This window comes from Brassica oleracea, chromosome C4 (genome assembly GCF_000695525.1).
Source record: "Brassica oleracea var. oleracea cultivar TO1000 chromosome C4, BOL, whole genome shotgun sequence".
Taxonomy (NCBI): domain Eukaryota; kingdom Viridiplantae; phylum Streptophyta; class Magnoliopsida; order Brassicales; family Brassicaceae; genus Brassica; species Brassica oleracea.
This window is the reverse complement of record NC_027751.1, coordinates 16,444,534-16,455,612: the sequence shown is the minus strand read 5'-3', so window position 1 is coordinate 16,455,612 and position 11,079 is coordinate 16,444,534. Positions and strand designations below refer to the sequence as shown.

Genomic DNA, 11,079 nt, shown 5'->3' with positions numbered 1-11,079 from the left:
TTCCAACTCTGAATGTAAAGGTGTTTCGCACCGCGTTAGATACCTGGAACCCATAAATTGAATTTTTCCCGTGCTATCCTTCCAGACCCATCCCATTCCACTAAACTGAGCTGTGGAGGCCCACGAGCCATCCACCATACATATCTCACCCAAGCTTACGGCTTGCTCTTCCACTTCGGGCTGTCCCAGTATGGGAGCAGGTATAGTTTCCCTCGCATTATGCCAAGCTTGACACTCACTTTCTGCATACCTAACTAGCTCCAATGGGTCTCTATCGATGCCTCTAAACAACTTATCATTTCTGGCTTTCCAAATGTACCAAATTATCCAAGGATAAGGGTCCCTATCATCTTCTGGCTCCATTATATTATTCTTCCTCCAGAAAAAATAATCCATATTAGCGTAAACACTTGGTACCGGAAAGGTTTGAGAGCTCGATGGTGTAGATGATAAGGCCCATGCTTGTAACGCTGGAGGGCATTCAAAGATTGCATGAGTAACAGTTTCCTCTGGCTCACCACATCTTGGGCAGTAGTTCTCACATCGCATATTTCGGCGTATTAGATTCCTCGTTACCGCTACCTGTCCAGAGATTAATTGCCATATAAGATGACAAATTTTTTGTGGCGCATTTACTGTCCAAGCAAAGGCTTGGAGTTTAGTTATATTGGGTTGTAGGACTTCTAAAGCCTCCTCTGTTCTCATCACGTTCATAGCAACCCAATATCCAGACTTTAACGTACATTGACCACTTTTAGTATAGCTCCAACAATAAGTGTCTCGTCGGTGAGTAGGGCTTATGGCCATACTCTTAATCAACGGAATGTCTTCTTGGTCCACATATTGTTCCAGTAATCGGGCATCCCATTCTTTTGACTCGAAATTAATAAGGCTGCTGATGGTCATGCTTGGATGTACAACTGGGACTCTTGATCTTGCTGGCCTTGCCGGCGTCAAAGGAATCCAGGGGTCCTCCCACACATTAATTTTGTATCCTGAGTGCACCTTACTCCTGATGCCCAAGAGTAGTAGCTTCCTTGCCGCTATGATACTCGTCCAAATATACGATGGGGAATCCACAGCACCAGAACGCAAGGGCGAACTTAGACGGTAATATTTTCCCCGAAGAGCTCTTGCCACTAATGAATCTGGATATTGAACAAGGCGCCAGAGCTGTTTGGCTAGGAGGGCTAGATTAAATTCATGGATCATACGGAATCCAATTCCTCCCTCTTCCCTAGGCGCACACATTTTCTCCCATTTTGCCCAGTGAATCCCTCTCTTTGGCGGATTCGAACTCCACCAGAACTGTGCAATGGCACTCGCTAAATTTTCGCATATCTCCAAAGGTAGCAGAAAGCTGGACATGACGTAAGTCGGAAGAGCTAGTAGGATTGACTTGATTAGGACTTCTTTCCCTCCCTTTGACAACCATCTACCAGTCCAACCATTAACTCTGTGCAGTAGCTTTTCTTTTAAGAATGCGAAGAGCCGGCATTTTGAGCCACTAATATCCTCTGGGATTCCTAAGTAAGAGCCCATTCCTCCTTCGTTTTGAATACCAAGTGTATCTTTAATCTGCTGTCGATCATTCGCTGGAATCCTTTTACCAAAGAGTAAAGAGGATTTATCAAAATTGATGCATTGACCTGATGCTTTCCCATATATCCTGACCACTTTCATAACTTCTTCACATTCACGGGGCTCCGCCTTACAGAAGAAAAGGCTATCATCAGCAAAGAGAAGGTGAGATACCGAGGGGCAAGCGCATGCAACACGCATCCCTGTTATCTTCCCTAGATTCTCTGCGTGATTAAGAAGGCTAACGAGCGCTTCCGTGCATAGAATAAATATGAAAGGAGACAAAGGATCTCCTTGACGTAAACCTCTCCCAGGGATAATGTTTCCCCTAGATTCACCATTCATGAGAACTTTATAATGCAACAACATGTTTAATCTACACAAATCACTAATTTACATCTTTACAGCCAAAATACATTAATGTAGGTAACAATACTCTCTCTGTTCAGAATAATTGGGTCTTAGAGTTTTTGCACACCAGTTAATAAATTACAAACTTTTATTAAATCTATCTCGTTTGTCTAAAACCAACAATATCTGTAGTCACTAAAACCAATATAAATCGTATTGCAGAATACAAGTGGTCTTAAACATCAAATTACATTTATTTTTGTATAGAAACATGAAAACATCATTTAAAATGAAACAAATTTTTTTTAAAACACTATTTATAGTGAAATGGAGAGAGTACTAACTTGATTTAAATGAGTCAAGGCATGATACTTTGTTTTTCCCATGATACAAATTAAATGTAAATCCCATGATAATAAATCAAACAAAATAGATTAAGCAAGGTTTTGAACAAAATATTACAATGGCAAATTGATATTTAATGACAAACTTTATACGAATAAGACTGAATTATAATAATGTCAAATAAAACACATGAAACAAATGTTAATTCACAAAATAAATAAACCCATGCAAGTGAACAGATCAAACTCTAGTTGATGATTAAAATCTGTTCGGCCAAAATATCGTTTCTAAAATGGTTATAGATCGATGAAGTGATTAAAGCATTGTTGAATACTTATTGGTTTGACAGCTGCTGCGATCGTGCATGCAATTTGTTTCTTGTTGTTTCATCAATAAATAATAGGACTTTAATTTAATTGCTGAAAAATATAATGGTCTAAATTTTAGATTTATGTGATATTTAAAATAGTTGAGATTGGTTGTACGATGTTGCGGCAAAAAAAAAATACTAATTACATTACATATTGCAGTGTTTTTGTAGTGACATATAAACAAACAAGACCTAAAACTATTTTTTCTGTTTGTGAGTTTTTTTTTTCTGAAGCTTTCAGTCATTTTCTTTTTCTGTTTATGAGTTTTGTTTCTTAATTTTCATTCAATTCACAGCTTATACTTCTGATTTATCAAAGGAGTAGTAAATTTGATATTCCAAAAAAAATTCAATATTTTGTGGATAAGTAAAAGTGTTGAAAATAGTAACGAACCTCGTGGAGAATCTTTGAGATTGCTAAATATTTTATGGGATTAAATGCAAATGTTGTTTTTCTGATCCATAGTTCTGTGTATGCCTATTATCCTTGGGTTAAATAAATATGTTATAATCATAGAAAGAAAAAATGACGAAAATGAAAAAAAATAAAAAAAAGGTGAATTGGCGAAATAATAATAAAAACTAAAATTAAGAAACTCATGAGAAGAAAAAGGAAAAGAGAGAAGGGGAAGGATGGTTAGTTTGTTAATTTAGTTTTTTTTTATGGTTATTTGGCCAAATTTCTCTATAAAAAAGGTAAGAAACCGGCCAAACTTAAATTCCAGACAATTTGTCAAAAAAAAAACAAACTTAAATTCCAAAATCTAAAGTTTAAAATGATAATAAAGTTGGAAAAGGCGTGACGAACCTATCTCTAAGGCTTCACATTTTCGTGATGTCTCAAATCACATATAGTGGAAGGTCGGTGCGAGCTCTCATCCTCTCTCTTTCAATTATTTTGTGCCTATAAAAGGGCAGTCTCCTCTGCATCATTCTTTGCTTCTGTGGCTTACAAAGAGCAGACATTTAGCAGAAAAGTAAGGCTATTCTCATCAAGGCATTACTAGAAGAAAAATGGTTTGGATAATCTTTTTCTTCACGCTTGTAAATTAATGGTTTGTAAGATTTTGAACTGGGGACTGATGTGGTGGTTTTCAGGAGAGCAAAGGGAGTTGGACGGTGGCTGATGCCGTAGACTACAACGGCCTACCGGCCGATAAATCCAAAACCGGTGGCTGGATCACCGCAGCTCTCATTCTTGGTTCGTTTTCTTCTATTTTCTTCATTATTATTAAGTTCTGGACATAGGTTAGTAATTTTTGGTATCTTCTCTATAACTTTGAAGAAACATTTATGCACTTGTAGATGTACTATTTGTCCAAAAATGTTACCTCTATACATAGATGCATTTGTAGATATACTATTTGTCCAGATTTACATGTAGATATATTCATATGCCATCATGATCACGAAAATCTGCGTTAAGTTACGCATCCATGTATTAGCTAGAAACTAGCTCTTCATCTACATGCACAACTGTTATTTGGGGTAAAATAATCATGCATAATTGTTATTTTTTTAATATATGGTAAAATGAAGTAAAGGACATACGTCGCGCACATGTTGGTAGAGGGTGGTAGATGTATTTACGTAGTTGATTAAATTTAGTCACGAGGTGGTTGTTCATGCGTATAAGTTTATTATTTCCACAATACGTAAATATATACGGTCAAGAACAAAAGAGTTTCAATCTCAAATCAGTCACCCTCACACATGATATGATAGAAATATGTCTTTTGAATATAAAAATATGATATGTCGTTGTTCTGAATCACGCTGAGTGTAGGAAAGATAAAGAGAAAAGAGACACGCCACATGACTCCCCATGATCCCATCTTTACTCATCCAATCATATACTCCAATAATAATTTTCTTTCTGAAATCTGAATAATACTGAAAAGATATATTACAATTAGAGAGAGAAAAACGAAAATTAGACATCAGGATTCACGAGTTTACTTAGGATTTATCAAAACGCCGACCTCTATACCCTCTTGTTTTGTTCCTTAATATTCTCTTACAGATATTACCAGTTGTCTTAGTTATAATATTCCGGATAATCCAAATTTGGTTTCGTTGTTTTCTTAGACAACACATTTCCATTGGTTCCCTACTTTTTGTAACGACAAATATAATTGATTTTTACAGCCACGACTCATTCATGGATTTAGTAATGCAACAATCTCATTTTGGTAATACGTTACAAGAATAAATAAATTTGTAGTTGGAGTCCGGAAATTCTATGGATTGGTAGTGTCATTACACTCTAAAATATTTACCTTTCGACAGTCAAACTTATTTATGACTCCTTAGAGATGCGAGCTTCAAACATTGTCGAAATTCTAATATATGAATTAAAATTACTGGCGCCTTACCGTATTTCGTTATACTGTATTAATCATTGAGTCATTCACTACTTGGATCTGGGTTGTGAAAACCGGAAACACTAACATTATTAGAAGATTATTCTTATATGTAAAATGAACTGACTAGTAATCTTGGAACATAAAAGAGCTGATAGAATATCTTTTTAAAAATATTGCAGGGATAGAAGTTGTGGAGAGGCTATCAACAATGGGAATAGCAGTGAATTTGGTAACATACCTGATGGAGACAATGCATCTCCCAAGCTCAAACTCTGCCAACATTGTCACTGACTTTATGGGCACTTCCTTCCTCCTCTGCTTACTCGGCGGGTTTCTAGCTGACTCCTTCCTCGGCCGTTTCAAAACTATCGCTATTTTCTCAACAATTCAAGCTTTGGTAAGACTCTGAAACAAACAGCTTTCGTTAATATATATATATATATATATATATTATATGTATACATAGTCATTAATGTTCTTTTTAAAAATCATTATGGCCAATAACTGGATACCTTAAAAGGATGATAGTTTATATTTCATATTATTTTAAATAGGAGTATTAGACTTCTCCAATGGTTTTTTTTTTCTTTTGCTCTTAAAATAAATTAAACTCAAAATAAGTGTAAGTTTTACTCTAGTGGTTTGATTGGTTTCCCTTATTTTATCTTAATTTTTAAAATATTCATTTCTACACCTCTTGTTTATTTCTTTTTTTGGTCAAAAACTTCATGTTTATTTCTAATAGCACCCTTTATTTGATACAATTTAAAATCACTCACTTATTTTATTTTTAAACTAAAATTTAACTTTAAAAAAACATTTATACATCAATAACATTACATAATCACATACGCGATAATAGTATAGTTTTATTTAGACAGAACTATATTACTCTATTTAACCTATTTTGTGTTTTTCTAAATTTTGATATGATGTATGTTTAATGTTATTGTATGTTGTATATATATATATATATATATATATATATATATATATATATATATATATATATAATTACAGAATCATAAAGTTCTATATTTAAGTGTTTAACTAACTTGTTATTTATAATTATGTTTTAAAGTCTAATAATTTTATACATATAAAATAAAAAGTTTCAAAGATATTTTTTTTTGCTTATGCATATATAAAGTTTTATTAAAATTATAGGGATCATTTTGCAAATAAAAATTATAACATCAAAATGAGTTTGTAAATAGTATTCTCTCAATTATGGTGTAAATTATTCACATCCTCATTTTGTCCCCCAAAATGATAGAAAGAGATTTTTCTTAATTTTTTTATGTTCTCTCATTTGATGCGCCATTGAAGATACCATTTCTTAATAAATCTTATTAAGTTGAACAGTTGGCAAAAAAACTCCGATTCAAAATTAAATTTTCTGTTTCAGAATATATACAAAGCCCATAATTTACCAAAAAAGAAATAAACTATTTTTTTCAACTGTTTTGGTCAAAAATAAATAAACTAATTAAATATACCTTCAATATAAAATTTTGATACGGCCCTCGACTGAGATCATATTTGAAACAAAAAAAATCAAGAGAAGAATTAAACATATGTTTGATATTAAACCTGGAAACAACCTCATAATTAATAGTTTGAAACGGTTTTAATATCCTCTATACACTGTATAGGGAACCGGTGCACTAGCGGTGGCAACAAAGCTGCCACAACTGCGTCCGCCAACATGCCACCACGGCGAAGCCTGTACGCCCGCTACCGCTTTCCAAATGACATTTCTCTACATTGCACTTTACCTTATAGCCCTTGGAACTGGTGGCCTTAAGTCTAGCATCTCCGGCTTTGGGTCTGACCAATTTGATGACAAGGATCCTAAAGAAAAAGCTCAGATGGCTTTCTTCTTCAACAGGTTAGGTTAAGTCTTTTTTTTTTTTAAATTTCATTGGCAAAGTAACATTTTTATTTATCCACTAAAAACAAAATTGAACATTGCCCGTGCAGATTCTTCTTCATCATTAGCATGGGGACGTTAATGGCTGTGACTGTTTTAGTTTACATACAAGATGAAGTGGGAAGATCTTGGGCTTATGGAATCTGCACTGTATCTATGGCTATAGCTATTGCAGTTTTCTTGTCTGGAACTAAGAGTTACCGTTATAAGAAGAGCCAAGGAAGTCCCGTTGTGCAAATTTTTCAAATAATTGCAGCTTCGATTAGGAAGAGAAAAACGGAACTGCCTCAAAGCATTGTCTATCTTTATGAAGATACTCCCGAGGGCTTGAGAATTGAACATACTGATCAGTTTCGGTACGTTAGTCTATTTCAGTTATAACAAACAAAAATAAGTAATTTAATGTAGAATTTCCTAGCTTCATTAATGATCTAGTAGAGATCTTCCATAGAGAGTGCTCAGGTCAAGTTTCGCTCTTAGGGGGATGACTAATTAACCTACTCTACTACGAACCTTAGCAGTTGTATATTAAACTAAATTCTTATTTAAAAATTTTTCTTGAGTGCAGCATGTTGGACAAGGCGGCCGTAGTTACCGAAGGAGATTTTGAACAAACTCTAGATGGCATCGCAATTCCGAACCCTTGGAAGCTAAGCTCGGTGACCAAAGTTGAGGAAGTGAAAATGATGGTTAGGCTTTTGCCTATTTGGGCAACCACTATAATTTTCTGGACAACATATGCCCAAATGATTACATTCTCAGTTGAGCAAGCTTCAACCATGAGACGCAACGTTGGAAACTTCCAGATCCCAGCAGGTTCTCTCACCGTGTTTTTCGTTGCGGCTATTCTTATAACTTTGGCTTTCTACGACCGTGTCATCATGCCTTTTTGGAAGAAATGGAAAGGAAAACCAGGTGAGATAAGATGCATAAAACATTCATATATATACATACATACGTATAGTCTAATTCTTTCAATCCTGGCTTTATCTTTTAGAATTTAGATATTTTTGTTTTAAAAGTCTATGGTTTAATTTTAGACTATTTTATCAATTTTTAACATGAAGATTATTTTGTCACTTTTGGTATAAAATATATATGGCCTATTTAGTTATCTTAGAGTATCTTTATTTAATATCCGTTACCTATGTATTGATAATTCAGGATTCTCTAGCCTGCAGAGAATGGCTATTGGATTAGTCTTATCAACCGTTGGAATGGCAGCTGCAGCCATAGTTGAGCAAAAGCGTCTATTAGTGGCGAAATCTAGTACACAGAAAATATTGCCCATAAGTGTTTTCCAACTCGTTCCACAATTCTTCCTAGTAGGATCTGGGGAAGCCTTTATATACACTGGCCAACTTGATTTCTTCATAACCCAATCGCCCAAGGGAATGAAAACAATGAGCACTGGACTTTTCTTGACTACTTTGTCACTAGGCTTCTTCGTCAGCAGTTTCTTGGTTTCAATCGTCAAAAAGGTCACTGCAACTTCTGTAAATGGAGGATGGTTGGCTGATAACATCAACCATGGCCGGCTCGATCTCTTTTATTGGCTTTTAGCCATTCTCAGTGGAATCAACTTTGTTGTTTATGTCATATGTGCCTTATGGTTCAAGCCAACAAAGGGTAAAGACTCGGAGGAGATGGAAAAGGGTAAGGGTTTTTCAGTTGAAGACTGCTAGTTTTCTTTTTTCAGTCACGTTTCTGGTGTATCATATTATCATGCAGCAAAGTCGCTTCCCATCATGTTTCTTGTATTCCAAGTAATTGGGCTGTGCGACTTGTGTCTAAATTCCTACTTGTCAAAATTATTGTGCCTTCACTAGTTACGTGTGTAACGTTTGTAACCTTTGTGACCTTTTCTCTTCCTGTCTTGCTATCCATCAGAGTGAAAAGAGAAAATAGTTTTAATTAAGCTCCTATACGCAGTAATCGTTTTTTATTTACTTATTTATGCTCTCGGCTTGTCATATTGTGATGATTGATTACTATGATTAGACAAGATAAATGTGATGTGAGATATATAATAATATTGTTGCTCGTTCCATAGTGTAACTGCTTCGGCAAGTTTTTAGCCTTTCCGTTCAGTGGCTTGACCGGATGGTTAGAAAATTTGCTTTTCTCCATTCGATTATGCCTGCAATCTATCGTCCTTTGTATTCCTCCTGTTCATTCGTCTATTTTAGATCATTTTAATGTTGTCTACTATCTATCACATTTTTAAAATAAATATTAGTTTGGAGACTTAAATTATTATTCCCTTCGTTTTAAAATGATACGTGTTTTAGTTTTTTTACACAAATTAATAAAACATATTAAATTTCAATATTAAATGCATAATTTTCTGTGATTATCTATATTCTATAATTTTAAACCTATAAAAATTCAGAAAATGCAATTAATTTTTTTCAAATTTACAATTAATTGTTAGTTGATAAAAAGTGCATTGAAAATACAAAAAATGTATTATTTTGAAACAATATTTTTTTTAGAATATTTATCTTTTCGAAACGAGGGAGTATTATTTTTTGTCTTGGGGTTATGGTACTATTTAGGCCTGGGCGTTCGGGTATCCGTTCGCATTCGGATCGGGTTTTTCGGATTTTCGGATTTTCGGGTTTACGATTCTAGGTCCCATACTAAAATTTTATTAGTACGGGTCGGGTTCGGATAATAACACTTTGGGTTCGGTTCAAAATTGTATTGCATCATAAAACCCATAAAGTAATCATATATCGTACGGATTCGGGTTATATCGGTTTGGTTCGGATATAACCAAAGTAAAAAACAAAATCTTTGAAGTAAAACATAAAGAAAAACATCTAAATTAAATATAAATTAATCTATCACGTATAAAATTGATAAAATAACAATAAAATGTTAAATCAAACATGAAAACAAACATCATTTGTAAAAAATATGTATTGCCTAATAGAGAGTAGACTTTTTATTTCAATGAGCAAATTATAAAATATTTATTTATAACTAATTGTGTACTTAAGAATTTTAATATAATATTACCACAAATATTGAATTTAATAATTGAAATACTTATATATATTTCAAAATATTTATATTGACTATTAATTTCGGATTTTTCGGGTTACCCGTTCGGGTTCGGATATTTTTTGTACCACCCTACAAGACTCGTTCGGGTATTTTTACGTTTCGGATCAGATAACGGATCGGGTTTTTCGGTTCGGGTTCGGTTCGGATTTCGGGTTCCGGATTTTATGCCCAGGCCTACCGTATTTCTCTCTTTTTTGGGTCATTTCATCGAACAAGTTATGTGCGCTTAAAGCTTATCTCCAGATTTCTTCTCAAACACAACAAAAATTAAACAATGGTAATACTGAAAGAGGAGTACCGTAAGCTTACATTGAAAACCATGGTCAGATACCCTTGTGCGGAGAATTTCAACCATACGCTTATCTAACTCCACGGCGACGACGTGGTGGGCAGCTTCTCGAAGCTTCATGGTGAGATTGCCGGTACCAGGACACAACCCATCGTGTTGGTCTTCTTCTCCACGACTTGGCCGTTACTCTCGTACCCACGAATCCGCGAGTGAGAATTTCGTCGAAATAGTAGTAAGGAAGATAAGCACGAGGTACTTGATTTGATACTGCCCACTGTTTTCAGCTCATACACACACATATCTATTAATATAAAGAAAGTTTTTCTCTTCTCCTATGCTGCCACATCATCCATTACTTCAAACAGTTCAAAGAATTTTCATATACTTCAATTTTCACGACGACTCGAGTTAGCCAATTACCCCTAATAATAAACGCTGATACGCATAACATGAAAAAAACAAATATGAAATCAGCGCTAAAACATACACACAATCTCACAAATAAACTCAGATTTGTGGTATTGACACTATTTTGTTTTTATTGTATTTGATTCTCAATTAAAAAAATATGTGCTTGCTTCGTATTTTCAGCTAATGACTGAGCATAAATTCAAAAAGAAGCATATAGACTTGAACTTTATAAACTTGAACAGAAAAATAAGTTGAAATGTTTTTTTTTTTTGTCAACAAGTTGAAATATTTAATATTCACAATAAAGAAGATGTAACGCTAAAGAAGCTGTTCACTTGGAACAAATAATGAGAAATTGTTC

General features: G+C 34.3%; 1 protein-coding gene and 1 long non-coding RNA gene across 2 annotated transcripts; one reads left to right on the top strand and one right to left on the bottom strand.

The window, feature by feature from the left end:
- Nucleotides 1–3,399: 3,399 nt before the first annotated feature.
- LOC106342342 (protein NRT1/ PTR FAMILY 6.2) lies at nucleotides 3,400–8,869 on the top strand. The gene is made up of 7 exons (XM_013781249.1): nucleotides 3,400–3,664; nucleotides 3,746–3,848; nucleotides 5,193–5,410; nucleotides 6,669–6,904; nucleotides 6,997–7,302; nucleotides 7,515–7,861; nucleotides 8,111–8,869. Exons 1-7 carry the CDS (start codon nucleotides 3,662–3,664, stop codon nucleotides 8,629–8,631), a joined length of 1,734 nt encoding a protein of 577 aa, XP_013636703.1. The 5' UTR covers nucleotides 3,400–3,661; the 3' UTR covers nucleotides 8,632–8,869.
- LOC106342343 lies at nucleotides 8,729–10,878 on the bottom strand. Its single transcript, XR_001269821.1, has 2 exons — nucleotides 10,328–10,878; nucleotides 8,729–9,114 (listed from the first exon to the last, which is right to left on the bottom strand). It is a non-coding gene; the product is annotated as an uncharacterized LOC106342343 (long non-coding RNA).
- Nucleotides 10,879–11,079: the final 201 nt, after the last annotated feature.

Bases quoted from the DNA above. Each gene is read 5' to 3' on its own strand.
- LOC106342342 (XM_013781249.1), top strand. The intron at 5,411-6,668 runs GTAAGACTCTGA...TACACTGTATAG, and splicing joins TCTCAACAATTCAAGCTTTG to GGAACCGGTGCACTAGCGGT. The intron at 7,303-7,514 runs GTACGTTAGTCT...TCTTGAGTGCAG, and splicing joins GAACATACTGATCAGTTTCG to CATGTTGGACAAGGCGGCCG.